General features: G+C 40.4%; 1 protein-coding gene and 1 long non-coding RNA gene across 3 annotated transcripts in view; one reads left to right on the forward strand and one right to left on the reverse strand.

Annotated features, from left to right (window-relative positions):
* Nucleotides 1-10,060: 10,060 nt before the first annotated feature.
* The window catches only part of RGMB (repulsive guidance molecule BMP co-receptor b), a 29,317-nt gene continuing 19,222 nt past the window's right edge, over nt 10,061-20,155 (reverse strand). For both annotated transcript variants that reach the window (XM_078067007.1, XM_036121205.2), the window contains exon 5: nt 10,061-13,457. In XM_078067007.1, coding sequence (XP_077923133.1) covers nt 12,789-13,457 — 669 coding nt within the window. In that variant the 3' untranslated portion in view covers nt 10,061-12,788. The remainder of the gene's footprint in view (nt 13,458-20,155) is intronic.
* LOC144381105 (uncharacterized) lies at nt 13,949-18,715 on the forward strand. The gene is made up of 3 exons (XR_013445671.1): nt 13,949-14,324; nt 15,056-15,148; nt 18,147-18,715. It is a non-coding gene; the product is annotated as an uncharacterized LOC144381105 (long non-coding RNA).

The raw sequence follows: 20,155 nt of genomic DNA on the forward strand, positions 1-20,155 counted from the left end.
AAGTTAATTTGTGTTAGTTACTGTAAAAATGATTCACATTTCTATTTTATACAGAGCACTATAGAAAAATGTTGAGATTTTTACAGTAATCTCGTCTCTATTGATGAACAACAACAGATGCTTGAAACTGTTTCTAAATTAACACAGGTTAAAAGTCCACTCAATTCTGTATTTTGTGCAACTTGTTTTGGTAGCCATTTGGGGAAAAAAAAGCCAAAAAACTAACAGTAATAAGGGACACACCAACTGTTGTTAAGACTCATCAAGAAGAAGAGATAATATTTTTCTGCCCCTTGACATAGGTTGTAAATTCCAAGAAGACATGATTATACAGTCTGAAACACTTAACAGTCTCATCTAAATGATTTCAGTAGATTAATTTCAGTTGGAATTGATGAAGAGCTGAAAAGATATGACACTGTAAGATAAGCACGTAGATTTATAATCAGTGAAAGTTGTGTTTGGATTTATGATCTTGCCTTGCATATTGAAGACTTGTGTCTGTTCTAGGTGGGGTGTGGGTGTGTATGATGTACATGTTAGACATGAACTAGTACTTATCTTACTATTTGAAGGGAGTTCTTTCCCCAAATGAGGCATTTTTTTCTTTCCCTTAGGAAAGTGTAGATAGGATAACTTAAGCTAGATAGATGATAATTTACTGCATTTAAAGTTTTAAAAGTAAGTGAAAATAATTTGAAATAAAATATTGGTCAAAACAATGCTTTTATATCTGTCAGATGGTGTTTTCCAAAGATATCTAAAGATAAGTCTAATCCTACATGATCGTCTACATACGATTTTGATACTCCCTCATCAAGAGATGGTTTATTTCTCCATCTCCTTATATTTGGATAAGTCCTGTGATGGCTCTGACTTACGGAATGTAGTGGAAGTAAGTGATGCTCTGCTGGTTTCTGGTATTAGACCTTAACTCCATTTGATTGATCTTTGCTGGGCATTAGGAACCTGCTTTTGTACTCTGCTCACTTTTTTTTTTTTTTAAGATTTTATTTATTTATTTGACAGAAGTGAGAGAGTACAAGCAGGGGGAGCAGCAGAGGGAGAAGGAGAAGCTGGCTCCCCGCTGAGCAGGGAGCCTGATGCGGGACTGGATCCCAAGACCCTGGGATCATGACCTGAGCAAAAGGCAGACACGTAATAAACTGAGCCACGCAGGTCCCCCCAAGTGAGCATTTAGTTTACTGTATTCCCAGGTGACCCCTAACCACCACTGCATGAGAGAGCTCAAAGAAGAACCACCCGGCTGAGTCTAGCTAATCCATAGAACCACGACAGAAAGTACTTTACATTATTGAAACTGTGAATAGACAGTCTAGAAATGAAATGTTGCTTTTTGAAAACTGTGTTAGCCCATTTAAAAACATTTCCTTTTTAAAGTTGAGCACTGGGGGTTGAACATAATGTTCCTCATTGCTAGACTTTAAGTTTCTCTAGGTAAGGAAATAGGCTATTTAGCTTCGGATCTCTAGCATTCAACAGTATTTTGTAGTTAGTAGGTACTCAAGAAATGTTTGTTAACTGAGTAACTCTTCCCTTTAACATTACACTCCATCCAATTCTTCTACTCATTAAGATCCCTCTTCAATTGCAGGGAGTTACTTTATAAAGTGAACTTATAGTCCTATCCCATGATTGCCAAAGAATGTGGTTATGATGAGTTGACAAGTTTCAGCATGTTTTTGTGAGGTGGTTAGTAATGTTGATATTTATATAAGATTTTATTTATTTTTTGTAATGATTTTACTTATTTGAGAGAGAGAGTGGGGGAGGGGCAGAGGGAGAGGGACAAACAGACTCCCTGCTGAGCAGGGATTCCCAACGCAGGACTCTATCCCAGGACCCTGGGATCATGACCTGAGCCGAAGGCAGATGCTCAACCGACTGAGCTACCTAGACACCCCTTTAATAAGATTTTATTGATGTTATACACATACATGTGCTTATATCAGTATTTACACAGAAAACAGCCTAAATATTTTTAAATTTTGACCCTGTTGATTCAAACAGGGATGGTGAAGTTCATTTTTATAGTAACTGACCAAAGTATTTAAGTAAGATTATAGATATATGATTTACCTTCTTATGACAACATCCTCAAATATTTTAGATGCAAACAAAATAATTTGTAATATTTATTCATAAAAGAATGATTTTAATAGGCTACTTATCTAGACTTTCTTAACATTTTCATTCAAGTAGGTGCTATAATTTAATGTAAATCATATAGCAACAGTAAAACACGATTGGACTGGAGCATGGTTTCACATGGCAAGCATGGACTTTAGAATCTCAGTGAACCTGGATGCTAATATAAGCTTCACCTCTCACTGCTTGGTGATCACACCCTAATTAGTCAACCTCTGTTCATTTTCCTCAAACCACATGGAGTTTGCAAGTTGCTTGCACTGACATAATAGATGATCAACAAATCCCTTTGCTTCCCCTCTGTTGGGTGTAAGATCAGCCCATTTCTAGTATTAACTTCATCTCTTTCACACAGCCTCCATCTTGGTATTCCTAATAGGTAAGTGTCAGAAAAAGTGGTTACCATGAGCTTGGAGTCTTTATGATGATAATGGTTACATCTGTCACCTTATTCTTCACTCCTTCCTTCTTTGTTTCTTCTAATTTCAGTCCTAGTTCTACTCTTGTGGCATCACTAAGTTGAATTTTAGCTTGTTTTCCTCCCTCCTTTTTTTCCTTCCTTTGCTTCTTTTCCTTCCTTTCCTTACCTCCCTCTCTCCCTCCCTCCCAGAGCCTGAAAAAAGTGGGCACCAATGTCCTAGAGCTTTAAAATCCCAAAACTTCATGGAAGTCTGTGATGAAGTGAAGGAGAGACTCCCTGCCCATTTTGTGTTCTGTTTCCCTATCTGTCCTAAGCTGGGCCAGAGAGATTGCTCCTAGGGATTTAAACTCTCTGTGGGTAGCTGGAACTACAACTTGGTGAGGTGGCCATGTTCCACTAAGAGTTCCTGTGAAGTAGAGAAAGCAGCCTGCAGAGTGAGAGAGAAAAAAGTACTTGTAGAATCAAAAGCAGAGATGAGACCCTAATGCCTTTCCAGGCATTTTTCAGCCTTGTGGGCCTGACTCCACCCTGCCCTTGGGATTTTGTAAGCTACCTCTGAAACCTTAGAAGAACTCTCCCACTCCTCCCTTTGTGCTTGCGGTAGCTCAAATTGAATTTTGTTGAGGAAATCATAGAGTCTTGATCAGTTATTACTCTTTCCAATGCCTGAGGCAATGTATAATAAATTTTAAAAGCAAATATATAAAAGGAGGATGTGATGTTTAATTTCATATGTCAACTTAAGTGGACTAAAGGATGTCCGGAGAGTTGTACAACATTATTTCTGGACGTGCCTGTGTGAGTGTATCTGGAAGAAATTAGCATTTGATTCAGTAGAACGAGTAAAGAGATCCATCCTCACCAATGTGGGTAGGCATCATTTAATCCATTGGGACCTGAAAAAAACAAAAGATGGAGGGAGGGTGAATTCTCTCTCTTCATGCACTGGGACGTCCATCTTCTCCTGCCCTTGGATATTAGAGCTGCTGGTTCTTGGACCTTCAAAGTCTGGGATTTACACCAGCTGTGCCCTGGTTCTCAGGCCTTTGGACTCAGACTAAATTCTCCCACTGGCTTTCCCAGTATTCTAGTGTGCAGATGGCAGATGGTGGGACCTTTCAGCCTCCATAACTGCATGAGCCAATTTCTATAACAAATTCCCTGTCCCCCCACACCTGACATTTGAACAACACAGGGCCTGGGGGTCCCAACTCCCGGTACAGTGAAAAACCCTCATATAACTTTGCCCCAAAAGTTAACTACTAATAGCCTACTGTTGACTGAAAGATCATGACCTGAGCCAAAGGCAGACACTTAACCAACTGAGCCACCCAGGCGCCCCTATATCCTGTATTCTTAAGTGAGAGAAAATGTTAAGAAAATCCTAAATGGACCCATGCAGTTCAAACTTGTGTTGTTCAAGGGTCAACTGTAGATATTTACATATATGTAATGTATGTATACACACACACACACGGCCATATATGCAGCACATCACTATCTATTTATATTTATATATGTACATGTGGTTATATATATATTCCATTGGTTCTATTTCAGGAAGAACCCTGGCTGATACAGAGGATATCTGATTATTCCATGCCACTGCTTTTCTTCATAAATATCTCTGGCATTCCCTGCATTTTTGAATCTCCATTCCATGTCTTTTTTTTTTTTTTTTTTAGCGGTATACAATTTTTTCAGTCATCCCTCCTACACTGTTTACTTTTTTGTCACTTTCTCCTTCCCAATGCTATTATTTTGTAGTCCTTTTCAACATCTTTTCATTAACCTTTGTCTGTGTTGCTTTCTTATTGAGTCTGTGTGCAGTTTCTCACAACTCCTCTCCTCTCACTTGATATATTTGAAAAAAATTCTAAGATCAGAGAATGGGAGGACTTGCTCAGTGGCCATGGTGAGCCTCTTGCCTTTTGTCATTCTCTACTATAAGCCATTCTGAAAAGTTAAGAATGTTATAACTGGCCTAGTCTGGAAAGGATCTACAGATAAGAGCTAAGGTTATGATGCAAGCATCACAGGCCCTGTCTCCAAACCCTCTAAGTGCAACCCAGTCAATGAAGTTGTGCTTCTCAATCTCCCTCACCTATTTTGCCTGACCCCCAGCCCCCTCCCCTCTTTGGTAACCAACAATTTGTTGCCTGTATCTGTAAGTCTGTCTTTGTTTTGCTTTTTAGATTCCATATAGAAGAGAAATCTTACGGTATTTGTCTTTCTCTATCTCACTTATTTCATCCCAGGACCCTGGGATCATGACCTGAGCCGAAGGCAAATGCTTAACCGACTGAGCCACCCAGGCACCCAAGATTTGCTGTTTTTTAATTGGATTGTTTTGTGTGTGTGTCAAGCTGTGTAAGCTTTTTTATGTATTTTGGATTTTAATCCCTTATCGAATACATCATTTGCAAATATCTTCCCCCATTCTGTAGGTTGCCTTTTCATTTTGTTGATCATTTGCATTGCTGTGCAAAAGCATTTCATTTTGGCATAGTCCCAATAGTTTATTTTTGCTTTTGTTTCCCTTACCTGAGGAGACATATCTAGATGGTCAGTGTCGAAGAAATTACTTTGTATGTTTTCTTGTAGGAGTTTTATAGTTTCTAGTCTCACATTTAGGTCTTTAATCCATTTTGAACTTATTTTTGTGCTTGGTGTAAGAAAGTGGTCCAGTTTCTTCCTTCTGCACATAGCTGTCCAGTTTTCCTGGCACCATTTGTTGAAGAGCCTGTCTTTCTCCCATTGGATATTCCTGCATCCTTTGCCATAGATTAATTGACCATGTAAGTGTGAATTTCTCTCTGGGCTTTGTATTCTGTTCCATTGATCTATGTATCTATTTTTGTGACAGTGCCATACAGTTTTGATTACTGTAGCTTTGCAGTGTAACTTGAAATCAGGGATTGTGAGACCTCCAGCTTTGTTTTTCTTCCTCAAGATTGCTTTGGCTATTCAAGGTCTTTTGTGGTTCCATACAAATTTCAGGATTATGTGTTCTAATTCTGTGAAAAATGCTGTTGGTATTTAATAGCGATTGCATTGAATCTGTAGATTGCTTTGTTTGTTTTTTAAGATTTTATTTATTTGACAGAGAGAGAGAAAGAGAGAGAGAATGAGTGGGAGGAAGGGCAGAGGGAGAAACAGACTCCCCACTGAGCAGGGAGCCTGATGGGGGATTCAATCCCAGGACCCTGGGATCATGACCTGAGCTGAAGGCACACATTCAATTCATGAGCATGGAATGTTTTTTGTACGTGTGTCATCTTCAATTTCTTTCATTGTTGTTTTATAGTTTTCAGATTACAGGTCTTTCACCTCCTTGGTTAAGTTTATTCCTATGTGTTTTATTTGGTGCAATTGTAAATGGATTGCTTTCTTAATTTTTTTTTCTGATAGCTTGTTATTAGTGTATGGAAATGCAACCAATTTCTGTTCGTCCATTTTTTTGTCCTGTGACTTTCCTGAATTCATTTATTCTAGTAGTTTTTTTGCTTGTTTTTTTGGTGGGGTCTTTAGTGTTTCCTGTATATTTGATTGTGTCTTCTGAGAATAGGGGTACTTTTTTTTTTCCTTGGCAATTTGGATGCCTTTTTTTTCTTTCTTTTTTCTTTTTTTTGGCTAAATACTACAGCTAGGATTTTCAGTACTACACTGAATAGAGGTGGCAAGAGTGAGTATCCTTGTCTTGCTCCTGATGTTAGAGGAAAAGCTTTCAGCTTTTCATTATTTAGTATGATCTTATCTGTGGGTTTGTCATAAATGGACTTTATTATGTTGAGGTACATTACTTTTATACCCACTTGAGAGTTTTTATCACAAATGAATGTTGAACTTTCAAATGCTTTTTCTGCATCTATTGAGATGATCATAGAACTTTTATCCTTTTTGTTATTGTGGAGTATCATGTTGATTGATTTGCAGATGTTGAACCATCCTTGCATCTCTGAGATAAATCCCACTTGATCATGGTGTATGATTCTTTTAATGTATTGTTGAATTTGGTAATATTTTGTTGAGGATTTTTGCATCTGTGTTCATCAGGATTATTGGTGTATAGTTTTCTATTTTGTGGTGTCTTTGCCTTGTTTTGGTATCAGGATAATGCTGGCCTTGTAAAATGAATTTAGAAGCATTTCTTCCTACTCAATTTTTTGGAATAATTCAAGAAGGATAGGTACTAACACCTTAATATTTCGTAGAATTCACCTGTGAAGCTGTCTGGTCCTAAAATGTTATTTGTTAGGAACTTTAAAAGTAGTGACTTAATTTTGTTTCTTGTATGGATCTATTCAGGTTTTCTATTTTTTGTGATTCATTCTTGGAAGGTTGTGTGTTTGTAGCAATTAATTTTTTTTTCTAAATTTTCCAACTTGTTGGCAATAATTGTAGTAACCACTCATGATCCTTTATATTGGTTGTAAGTTCTTTCATTTTTTTTTTTTAATTTATTTGGGCCCTCTTTTTTTTTAATTTTTTTTTTTTAATTTTATTTATTTGACAGAGAGAGACACAGCGAGAGAGGGAACACAAGCAGGGGGAGTGGGAGAAGGAGAAGCAGGCTTCCCGCCGAGCAGGGAGCCTGATGCAGGGCTCGATCCCAGGACCCTGAGACCATGACCTGAGCCGAAGGCAGACGCTTAACGACTGAGCCACCCAGGCGCCTCTCATTTTTTCTTGATGAGTCTGGCTAGAGGTTTATCAATTTTGTTTATCTTCTCAACGAACGAGCTTTTAGTTTCATTGATATTTTCATTTTTTTAAATCTTTATTTTTATTCTGATCTTTATGATTTCCTTTTACTAACTATGAGCTTTACCTTTCTTTTCCTAGTTCCTTTAGGTATAAAGTAGATAATTCAAGATTTTTCTTTATTCTTGAGGTAAGGCCTGTATCACTATGAACTTAGAACTGCTTTTACTGCATTTGATTTTGATAAGTTGTGTTTACATTTTCATTAGTCTCAAGATATTTTTTGATTTCCTCTTTGATTTCTTCACTGACACAGTAGTTGTTCACTTATGTATTGTTGAGTCTACATGTGTTTGTGTTTTTTTGTTTTGTTTTGTCTTTATCTTGTAATTAATTTCTGCTTTCATAATGTTGTGGTCAGAAAAGACGCTTGATAGGATTTCAGTCTTCTTGAATGTATTCTTCTTTTGTAGCCTACCATGTAATCTGTACTGGAGAGTGTTCCATGTGCACTTGAAAAATAGGTCTATTTTGCAGTTTGGGATGGAATGTTCTATATGTATCTATTAAGTCAGTTTGGTCTAATGAGTCATTTAAGGCCAATGTTTCCTTACTGGTTTTCTGTCTGGGTGATTTATCCATTGATGTAAGTAGGGTTTATTAAAGTCCCCTACTGTTACTGTATTACTGTCAATTTTCCATTTATGTCCGTTAGTATTTGTTTCACATATTTAGGTGCTGCTGCTGTATTAGTGATTGAGATGATCATTTTTTTTTTTAATATGTCATTTATGCCAAGTGCAGTTCCTACTTGGTTAATTTGTGTACGGTTTGGTCTTATGTATTCCATCTGGTAGCAGAGTGCCTTTTTTTTTTTTTTTTCTGGAGTTGGGAGTTTTCATTATTATAATTTTAAAAAAGTTGGGGGGTCATTGAACTGTCCTACATGAAGAACTCTCAATTAGAAAACTTGGCTCCGTTTTCTTCTTGCTGGAGTTTGATGGACATACTTTAATATACGTTAGCTGACCAGACTGGTTTGTTCACTTGGTTTGAACATCATCGTAACCTGGGAAGGGTGAACATTCCACCTGTGTAGGATCTGTTAGCGTATCCTCCTGGGCTGTAGATGCCCCACTCTCCTTATACATCTACATGTTACTCATAAGAAACACAAACACTTCTGCACTCCAAGCATATGCTTCATATTTTGGGTACAGAAGGCTGTATATCCTATTATTTAGTTGATAGTGTTACACATCTTGTTTACTTGGTGGAGATAGAGAGTAGTAAGTTTAGAGGAAAATACAGTTTAAATAATAATGTTGTGAATATGCCTTTTCCATTTGGAAGACAGAAAATGAATGAAAGGAGAAACAATATGGTGAGCTAGGCAGTCAGATAAGGAACCATGAACTGCTCGCTTTTTCTTTTCTTTCTTTTCCTTCCTTCCTTTCCGCTTCTTTCTCCTCTCCCTTCACTTCCCTTTTCCCTTCCCCTTTCCCTTTCTCTCTCCCTCCCTCCCTCTTTCTTTCCTTATATCTCCCCTCCCCCCTCCTCTCCCCTCCCTTTCCTTTCCTTCCCTTTCCCCATTCCCCTTTCCTTTCTCCATTCCCCTTTCCTTTCCCCTCTCCTTGTCTTATTAATTACATTCTCTGATGCAGGGAGATGCTCCTTGGTGGAGATACTCCTTGGTACACATGCAAAGACCTTGCTAGAGTTTTTTCCTGCTGTTCCCATAAACAAAGTATCTTTTCTGAGAAGGGACTGCTGCAATCCAAGACTGCATTAGTCTGACTGCCTTCAGGCAGCAGAATGCTAAATGTTGTGGCTACCAAAAAAAAAAAGAAAAAATAATCAGATAACAGGATTCTTAGGGTTTGTTAAAGTCTCCGTTTGCTGTTTAAGACAATAAAGACCTCTTTGTTAGGTTTTTGGGCAGTCACTTAAATTTCAATCCCTGAAAAGCTGGGATTCTGGACATAAAGAGTACACTGAAAGAGAAATTTTGACTTCTAAGCATAGACTTCATTTTGATGTGGATTATTTCTTAGTATTCATTTACTACCAGCTTATGCATTAGGTAGTCAGTGGCTTTATCACTGTCATCCAATTTTGTGTGTTTCAGATGACTTTTATTTTTAATTCTGAACTACAGATAAACACTAAGAGTACGGATTAAACCTTCTATTTAAGAAATGATTATATAGGTTTCCTCCAGTTGGAATTTGTCCCATTTAGTATTTGACTTAAGTTTGGGTTTAATTCTTTTTCAAGTTTTGCTACCCTTCGGCATGTTTCTTGCACAAAGAACAAGTTGAGATCTTGTGATGTCTCTTTTTAGAACACCCAAGAAAAGGAGATTTACAAGTTCCCAAAGCCAAAAAAAAAAAAAAAAAAAAAAAAATCATGCCCCCAAGTCTTTCCCACCAGAAGGAAGTTGTTGCAGTCCACGCTTTCTTAAAAGAACCACAGTGCAGTTCCCATGTCTACAAGTCACCAAAACTATTACTGCAGACAGACCTTTGGGATGATACCAGTGGACCAGTTTCACAGCCACTGACTTATTTGAAATTGCTTTAAACTTAAAAATGAAAAACTACAAGAAAGATGTAGTTTAGAAAATAAGTGAGTTTATGGGCAGGTTGTACAATGTGTTGTTAGTAATCGCCAAGGATTTGGCACAAACACACCCTCGCTCCCTTTCTTCGGCTCCTGTCTTCTGCAGTTCTTCCAGCAGGTGTCACTATAATCACAGAACAAACATTCCACAGCATGGTATGTAACTTTATTTTTCTAGCATAATAATTTAAAGTATTTACACACCGCACACTCACTGTTTTACACAGATACTTATTCATATACCTATGACCCACATCTAAAGGTTTCTTTGCAAAGACTCGACACACTGGGAATTTCCAAGCATAACAAAGAGAAGAAAAAGACAAAAAAAAAATGTTCTGAGTCTTTTAAAGACAGCCATGTGGAGCATCTGTGAAAACCAGTGTTTTCCCCCAAGTTTTAAGCTCCCCCAGGAGACCTTTGAATAGCTACAGCCTATCCACATGTTGGTATAACCCGAAACTCTGTGGGCTAAGGAGGATTTAAAGAACCAAAATGTACAAGTAGTAGTTTCTCTACAAGTCCTAGAAAAGAAACGGAAAAACAACCTGGTCCTTCTCTAGAGAAGCATCTGTATTTGACAGTTATCTGTGGGGACCGTAAATGTGGTACAGGGACACTGATTGTAAAGGGACAATAGCCAAATACACTGGTACAAATACGAGTGATACAGAACGCTTTTAAGTGGCCTTCCCACCTCTATGATGCGGCCACACAGCCTAAGTGTCTTTCCCCAACTATTAGTCGAGGTGGTGGTTTTGCTTTCCCTGAAAAGGACAAAGGTTCTATTAATCATATACACTCTAAAGCCAGATACTGTAGAAATTTCTACTGCTTTTACTTCACTTTTATACTGTTTGCACAAGAATAGTGGTTATAAGTACTCTATTTTTCCTCCTTTGTTCTACTCAATTACATAACGAAGTTACTAGCTAACTCTAGCTTCTGAACCTGGCACACGGTTCCATAGGTGAACAAAAACAGCCTCAGTTCAGAGCCGATGGCAGGTAGGCTCCAGTCCAGTTTTTATAAAAGGTTAACCGGTTTAGGTTTCAATTCTCTGGTGTTGCATCTTTATCAAGTAAGCAGCAGGATGCCTTTGTGATCTTCCCAGACTCGCCAAGATGATTGTGTCACACACCAGAAAACGAGAGGACGATTGCCACCTATAGACGAACCCACAACTCCATCCTGTGGTCGGATGATAGCTCAGTTCACTAAGAAATAGAATTTCACAAAACAAAATCCTTTTTTCCTGCCAGTCGGGGCCTCTGGCAGTGAGCCTAATCAATGGGACGTGGCAAAAGGCAGAAATGACCTGGCCATATAAAACTGAGCACAATCTGGATCCAAATTGCTGTGGTATTTAAAGTTCATTGACTTTTCCTTGCACTTAGGTGAGGTACAAATTGTATCCTTTCTCCTTGGTACCAAACATTTACATAGATACAAGAGCAATTTACCTACCCTAGAACTCACTTCCTCATGGTGCTTGCATTTTGTTGGTGGTGCTTTCCTTTTGCAAGGGGATGCCAACAGTGAAAGGGACGAGGCAAGGAGAGACTTTATAGGAATTTTACCACGTGACATGAGCAACTGACAAAATACTACTCACTACAGATGTTAAGAGGGAGAGTGATGAAAGAGAGCGTGCGCCTGGGGAGCAACATTGTTTAGAATGTCTGGATTAACCAGCACCCAATTAGTCGCATACTGGGTCAGGCCAAGAGAGCGTTCCTGTCGTCTAACACCCTGTTCATTCCATCATGCATACAGATACATCAGCGACTGTGAGGAAGACCATGGTGTGGAGGGCAAGGAAGAGCAGCAAACTTTGTGACGGGAACTGGGCCTTGATATGAAGCAAGAATCCAACAAACCCTAATATCTGGGATCATAAGGTGAGATTAAGGCAGGTTTACTGGGGGGTAGAGACAGGGAACAGTGTGTTTCTGAGTGCCAGCAGCCAAGGACCAGAAGGCTAAGAACTTGGGCTTGCACAATTAGAAGAGCAACGTGTGATAGTTTCAACAGGGACACGGGATGAGGGAAAGTCTGAGAGCTCCTCGGGTCTAGCAACACGCCTGGTATTTATCTGTGAAATTGCCACCTCTAGACCCTTCTGACCTATCGAAACAGCAGTTTTGTCTGGCTCAACCCCACATACGGTAAGTGCTCAGCTAAAACGATCCTAGTTTATAAAACCGTGGTAATAGTCTCCCTGCCCTCTGACAAAGTGACAGCTGTGGAGGAGGAGGGCGAGGGTGCCGTCGAGATGCATTGTTTCACAAGAGCCCAAGCGCCTGTCGGGGGGCAGCTCGCGGTCCGTCCACCTTGAGTGAGGGCAGGAGGCCGCTAAGGACACCCCCTGGCTCACAGGAAGGACGCAGCTGCCCCCAGAAGGTGGCGAGTGAAAGCTGTGCCCCCGGGGTGGCAGATCCATAGCCAGGGGCCAAGGCAGGATCGAGTGGCCAGGAAGAGCTCCACACACCGTCCCTGGTCCTCGTCGAAGGGAGCGCTGCGTCTGGTGTCTGGGTATATGTACTATAGGTACTGACCAGGTACACACATAAATATTTAATATATAAAAAATAAAGTGCTTTCTAACAGGTCCCCAGGCAGGGACGTTATAAAATATTTCACAAAACGGCAAAACAAAATCAATACACTCAAACAACACTACATCCAACATCCACGGAGACAGTCGAACACAATATGTACACTCTGGTGGGGGCCCCCGGACACACACCCGGTCATATACATGGTATATACATATATATATATATATATACTCTCTTACTCAATATATTATGACAATATATATTTTAAAATTCTGTTATAGACAAGAAATAAAAAAAACACAAGACGCCCCCTACAAAAACACAATGAGGATCAAGCATGGGAGTCCGAGAGTGACAGCCCCGGGGCCGCCTCCGTGGGGCACCCCCTGGCTGCCGCTGGGGAAGATGTGCCAGCGCTCGCGGCGCGGGTGCAGAGCCTCCACGTCCCCCAAGGCACTGTGCGCGGCAGCCGTGAAGTTGGCGTCCCCAGTGGTGAGCAGGTCGAAGACGCAGGACTGGAAATAGATGTCCTTCACGGGCATCCTCTCGTGGCACTGAGCACTGGCAGCCTCCAGGGTGTAGCCCGGCCAGGCCGGTGCCAGAGACGTGCGAGGCGCGCTGGGCCCCAGGATGGCAGACACCTGGCCCTGCCCGTCATCAATGCGCTCGCTCAGGGGGCAGCCGTTGACACACAGCTGCAGGTCCTGGCTTTCCTCGTAGGACATGGCCAGGGCCTCGGGCATGCGGATGGCGAGCGTCAGGTAGCGGCCCAGCTGCCGCACGAACACCGTGGTCCCGATGTAGCGGGCGTGCATCTCCACGGAGCGGCCACTCTCCCTCTCCACGATCAGCAGGCTCCTGGGGTCGCCAGCCCCGCCGCTGGTGCTGCCATCCACAAAGGCCGCCGGCAGGTCATCGGTCACAGCTTGGTACACTTTCTGCTCTGTACACTCCCGGTGAGCTTTGAAGATGATGGTTATCTGTGGGCAGGAACACATGCAAATTTAAGCAGGTGGGCAGGGACACAGCCGGTGCTCCCCTCCAGTCTGGAGCCCATCACTAACCACAGCCCACGGGCTTGGCCTCACCAATGAAAGGTGTCCCTGTTAAGAAAAAGTCCTCTAGGTTTAGAATAAAAATTTGCTGCAAATCTAGGGAATGTCCATCAAGAAAAATTCTCTTTCCTAAAACAGAACTATGTATGCTGTTGGGGTACAGGTAACTTTTACTGATAATCTGGTGTCTTGTCTTCTTCCCCGGACAGATGAGTGGTGGTATAGCTCCGAGAGAAAAAGACTCCAAGTCCTGTAGAAACGTCGGGGCGTAATTAATAATATACCCATCGGAACTTTGATTTCTAAAAAGATTCTTCATCCACAAACATTCTTACAAACCCGGGGAGTGAAGCAGAGTCGAGGAGGGGGCCATCCCACCCACAGCCACCAATCACATGCCTCAGCCAGGACTTCTCTAAGTCTCTTCATCACATGTCTCACATGACTGGCTAATCCCTGCGACTGGGAAATCACGTGGCAAATACAGCTCCCAGGCACTGGCAGAGAATAAACACCCTCAACCTAGTTACAGCAAATGTTTTCCCCAAACAGCACCACGGCCCTTGAACTTCTCAAGTTTTTTTTTTTCTCGAGCCAACTCTCAATTCTCCAAATTAAGCAGCAAAAACTGATACTACAGAAGCTTTCCTTGAGTAAACCCATTTTCCTTCCTTATTTAGAACAATTAGAAGACACTGAACCTTCACCTCCAACATACTCCACATCCTCCCGTACGCGTGGTGTAAGGGAAGAGGACTATGAAGACAGATGGGGCCTTCTGGGTCACACAAGGTGGGAAGAAAGACAACATTTTGAGATTGGTGTTACTGTCAGGAACTGAAGTGATGGCTTATTTTTCTTTCTTCTTAAAGAAAAAAAAAATTATCAGTCAAGGAAGAAGGTAGGCAGGCCACTCTACAAACTTCCCTGGATAGAGGAAACCTCCTACCTCCTGCAAGGGAACTGATCCAAACAATAGACCCTTGTTACAAAGGCCATAAAATGCCCTGCCTGTCCCCTCCCCAGCCCTCTCTACAAGTCCTCACCACCACCCTCAAGTTTGTGTCTGTAGTTTTTTTTCCTCAACCGGGCCAGCATTTACTCACACTATTTAACTCCACATGTTCCCAGTGGTGTTACTTGACTGGAATTTTCCAGCCATTTCATTTTACTTCAGCCAGTTTATAAAGCTAGATCTGAACCAGCTGCATGGGAGCAACTGGTTTAGTTCATATCCGTTGTTTGTAGCTTCAACTAAAAGCCAGACAATGCACCATGAAAATGCTGGGTTTTCACCCTTCCTAATTACCCTGACCCACAATTTCATTTCACTACCAGCTGTCTCACATTTCAACACCTTCTTAACAACCCAAAGGAGGTGGACCAGAGATGACTGCAGGAAATTTGTTGTGCATCCAACCATAGGACCTTCCAGAGTGGATTTTGAGCGAAATATCTAATGGGACTATAAAATAGATTTATTTGGTGGCTCTAAAGACAGTTTGACACGTGCTTTTTTTTAGGGCAAGCTAGGATCCCTTGGAGGTGAAAAGATTAATTCAAGTACATTCTGCACCTGAAAGACTTGAAAGCGAACACAGATGGCTCCAATAAGGGTGAGTAAGACTTCTCATACAATCGTCCTCCTTTTCAACTGGAGCATTCACACTCAAAGACTGTCTTTCTTTCTATCCTAACAAACCTCAAATTAAAATAAATTCACATTACTTGCAAGAATTAAGTACTTTTTTGTTCATCTTAGGAAAAAGGAGAATTAATTTTGTTGAGACAACAGATGATTCCAAACAAGTTCCCAAACGGGCAAGCGAGGGTCGATATGAACACGAGTAGAATAGCTCCACGTGCCTTACCAAGCCTAGTGCTTTCACGAAGCACACCGATTCCAACCCCGGAGTCATTTCAACGCCTCCTGCATTACTGTCCTCTGCTAGGCCTGTGCCGCTAACACTAACTCCCATCCCTCTAGAAGACCAAATAACACTCCCTGCTTGACTTCAGCACCAGGGTCTACACCGCCCCAAGATCCCAGTTTGCTTAACAGATTTTTGTCCAGCTTTCTAAGACTCATTTTCTCTATGAGACAGTGAAGCTGGTATTTCTTTTTGTCTCTCTTCTGGGTGAAAATTCTCATGCAGAGCAAATAAATGTACAGAATTAGCCCTTGCATCAAAATACTGAGGGTGAGGATGAATCAATCTCAAACCACAGGAGGGGTTTCCTGAGTGGTCCTCTGTGGTTTGAGTATGTAGTGAAGAGGTATCTAGGGGTACAATGTAGGTACGGAAAACACTAGGCAACAGTTGTACCTGACTTAACATTCTGTAATGTTAATTTCATTCCTCATACAATTACAACTCAAGCTCTTAAAAAAGGCATTCAGCCAGGTAAGGCCAGAAATTCATTTTCAGAAAAACAGAATTTGTTCATTCTTATTAAGTCTTAAAAAAAATCAAAACTTAGAATGTTTGGAAATTCTCAATGTTTTCTCTTTATGCTCTGATAGCAAAAGAGGATATTCAAAACTATATTCTAATGCTTTCAAACAGATAATTTAAAAACACCAGCCATGCTGTTTACTTTCCCCTTCTGTGAACTGATCTGTATGCTGTAATAACTCAATGTGGCACATCTATTCTAAGCCACACCATTTATTATTGATGGACGGCATTTCTGTGCATTTAAAACATCAATGCCTTTTGTTAAACCTTTCCCACCAAGTCCCTCTCAACCCCTACCTCAGACAAACTAGTTCTCCTCATTCATTTTTAATGTTTCACTCCCTGAGATCTTTACCACCCACAAGGTCTATTCGGAAGACAGAGCAGCTACAAATCAATCTTTCCACATGTGATATAAGGCTTTAAAGTTCGCTGTGAAAAATCAAAGTTTAGATGCACCTGCCTCTCCTTTCCACCATGCAAAGAAAATGCATTAAAAAGAAAGCGAGGTAGCCAAGGAAGGAGAACCAAGGCACTGCTTTGCCAAGAGACAGACACGGCTTCCCTAGGCTCGACAGCTTTGCAAAGTGCTGGGCATAGGTTTTCAAACAGCAGAATTCCCTGAAGGCTGTACGCTTAACTACTTGTGCTGCTTGTATTTTGGAAGAAACAATTATCAGGGTTCAGTCAGGCTGTTTGGCGCTGCAGGTGCAGGACCTCCCCAGGGTTGATAGGAACCTGAGGATTCACCAGAATCCTCAAATTCCAGAACTGGACTCCCAGATCAAGGGACTCTTAGCTCTTGGATTAAAATGGGCCAACAAAAGCAAGCTGAAATAGTCACAGAAATTAGGCTGGAACAGAGAGAAACACAATTTTGATAAGTACCTGGTTAAAAGTCTGCTTGTGGTAAAGGAAGCTAAAATGAATTCTATTTCATATAATTAGCTGACAGGTCTACTGCATCAGATCCTCGGGGTGCAGTTATAGGTTGGAAAAAAACAGGCACCTCTGGGAGGCTGAGAGAATACTGCTCACAGCCCCTTTTACTCTTACCCAGGTCAGTGGCATCCAGCCTCTACAGTAAGTCCCCAAGTATGAGCAAAAAGCAACCACTCCAGTAAGGGTACATGCTTCAAAGGAAAAAATTCACATGCTCTATCACTAGGTCTAGAACATCTCGTCTTTACTTCTGATGGTCAATTTTCTCTCATATCAGGAATAAAATAAAGATGTCTACTTTTGCCACAGCAATCAGACAAGAAAAAGGAATCATTCCAAATTGGTAACGAATAGGTACAACCCTCACTATTTGCAGATGACACTGATAAGACCTCACCAAAAACCCTATTAGAATAAATCAATCCACTAAAGTTACAGGATACAAAATTAATATACAGAGATCTGTTGCCTTTTTATACACTAAGAAGCTATTAGAGAGTAATTAAGAAAACCATCCCATTTATAATTGCACCAAAATGAATAAAATACCTAGGGATACCTTTAACCGACCAGGTGACACACCTCTACTCTGAAAACTATAAAACAATGATGAAAGAAATTTAAGACAAATAAATAAGTAGATGTACAAATATTGAAGATATACCATGCTCATGGCCTGGAAGAATACTGTTAAAATGTCCACACTACCCAAAGCAATCTACAAATTAAATGCAATCTCCATCAAAATACCAACAGCATTTTTCACAGAACTGCAACAAATAATCCTGAAGTTTGTATGAAATCACCAAAGACCCTGGATAGCTAAAGCAATCTTAAGAAGAATAAAGCTGAAGGCATCACGATCCCTGATTTCAAGCTATAGTACAAAGGTGAAGTAATCAAAACAGTACAGTACTGGTACAAAAACAGACACACAGATAAAGAGAACAGAACAGACAGCCCGGAAAGAAACTCATGCTTATATGGTCCATTAATCTATGACAAAAGAGAACAAGAACATACAATGGAGAAAAGAGTCTCTCCAATAAATGGTGTTGGGAAAAGTAGACCACTTTCTTACACCATAAATATAAAATCAAAATGGATTAAAGATCTAAATGTGAGACTGGAAACCATAAAACTCTTAGAAGAAAACGTAGGCAGGAATCTCTTGAATATTGGACTTAACATTTTTCTCCATATGTCTCCGCAGGCAAGGAAAATAAAAGCAAAAATAAACTACTGGGACTACATCAAACTAAAAAGGTTTTGCATAGTGAAGGAAACCAACAAACAAAAAGGCAATCTACTGAATGGGAGAAGATATTTGCAAATGATGTACCTGGTAACAGAATTATTTTCAAAATATATAAAAGACACCAAAATAAATCCAATTTAAAAATGGGCAGAGGAAAGTTTTTAAAAATACAGATTCAAAAGGGGTACGTGCACCCCAATGTTTACAGCAGCATTATCAAGAACAGCCAAACTATGGAACTAGCCCAAGTGTCCATCGACCAATGAATGGATAAAGACAATGTGCTATGTATGTATACATTGGATTATTACTCAGCCAACAAAAAGAATGAAATCTTGCCATCTGCAGCAATGTGGATGGAGCTGGAATGTGTTATGCTAAGCAAAATAAGTCAGTCAGAGGAAGACAAATATCCTATGATTTCACTCATACGTGGAATTTAAGAGAAACAGATGAACGTTTAGGAAGGGGGAGAAAAGAGAAGAGGCAAACCCTAAGAGACTCTTAACAATAGGGACCTGAATGAGGGTTGAGGGAGGGAGGTGGGGGCGGGGGATGGGTTAAATGGGTGATGGGTATTAAGGGCACTTGTGATGAGCACTGGGTATTATATGTAAGTGATGAATCACTGAATTCTACTCCTTAAACCAATATTACACTCTATGTTAACTAACTAGAATTTAAATAAGAATTTGGAAGAAAAAAAATGGGCAGAGGACCTGAATAGGCATTTTTCCAGAGAAGACCTACAGATGGCCAACAGACACGTGAAAAGATGTTCAATACCACTAATCATCTGGTAAATGCAAATGAAAACCACAATGAGAGATTACCTCACACCAGTCAGAATGGCTAGTATCAAAAAGACAAGAAATAACAAAAAGACAAGAAATAACAAGTACTGGTGAGGATGTAGAGAAAAGGAAACCCTGGTGCACTGCTGGTGGGAATGTGAACTGGTGCAGCCACTTTCCAGAGCCGCTGTGGAAAACAGCATGGAAGATCCTCAAAAAATTAAAAATAGAAATATCATACAACCCAGTAATTCCAGTGCTGAGTCTTTATGCAAAGAAAATAAAAATTAATTTGAAGAGATACATGCATCCCTACGTTTATTGCAGCATTATTTACAATCAACAAAATATGGAAGCAACCTCCAAGTGTCTATTGAAAGTAGAATGGATAAAGATGTGTGTACACACACACACACACACACACACACAAGGTGTTGCCATTTGCAAGAACATGGATGGATGTAGAAGGTGCTGGACTAAGTGAAGTAAGTCAGAGAAAGAGATAGCATATGATTTCACTTGTATGTGGAATCTAGACAAACAAACAAACTCAAAATACAGAGACCAAACTGGTGGCTGGGGGATGGGGGCCGGGGGGTGGGAGGATGGGGGAAAGAGATAAAGGGGATTAAGAGGTACAAACTTCCAGTTATAAAGTAACTCCTGGAGATGAAAAGTACAACAAAGGGGATATAGTCAGTAAGATTGTAATAACATTGTATGGTTACAGATAGTGACTACACTTAACTGTGGTGAGCATTTTATAATGTATGCAATTGTTGAATCACTATGTTGTACACCTGAAACTAATATAACACTGACAGAGGATACTTGAATTGAAAAACAAAACAAAACAAAAACGTATTTATATATACAGTATTTAGGGCAAAGGTTGAGATGGTTACTAACTGAAGTATAATTTTACAATTACGACATATCCTATACATCAAGTAACCACCTACAGGAAGGCTGAACTTCAGACCTAGAAAAGTGTATTTTGTTAGACGCTAACAGAAAGATAGTACATGGGTTAAAGGGAGGGCAGCAGATGAAAAATCTTACCCTAGACTCCTCTTAGGGCTGGAATGAGCGCTTAAGGGCCTGATACTTTCAAAAGAGGTCTCAAAATAGGTTTCTCTACCCTCAGAATCTCTTTGCACAGAGCTCTGT

Source organism: Halichoerus grypus, chromosome 2 (genome assembly GCF_964656455.1).
Source record: "Halichoerus grypus chromosome 2, mHalGry1.hap1.1, whole genome shotgun sequence".
Classification (NCBI taxonomy): Eukaryota; Metazoa; Chordata; class Mammalia; order Carnivora; family Phocidae; genus Halichoerus; species Halichoerus grypus.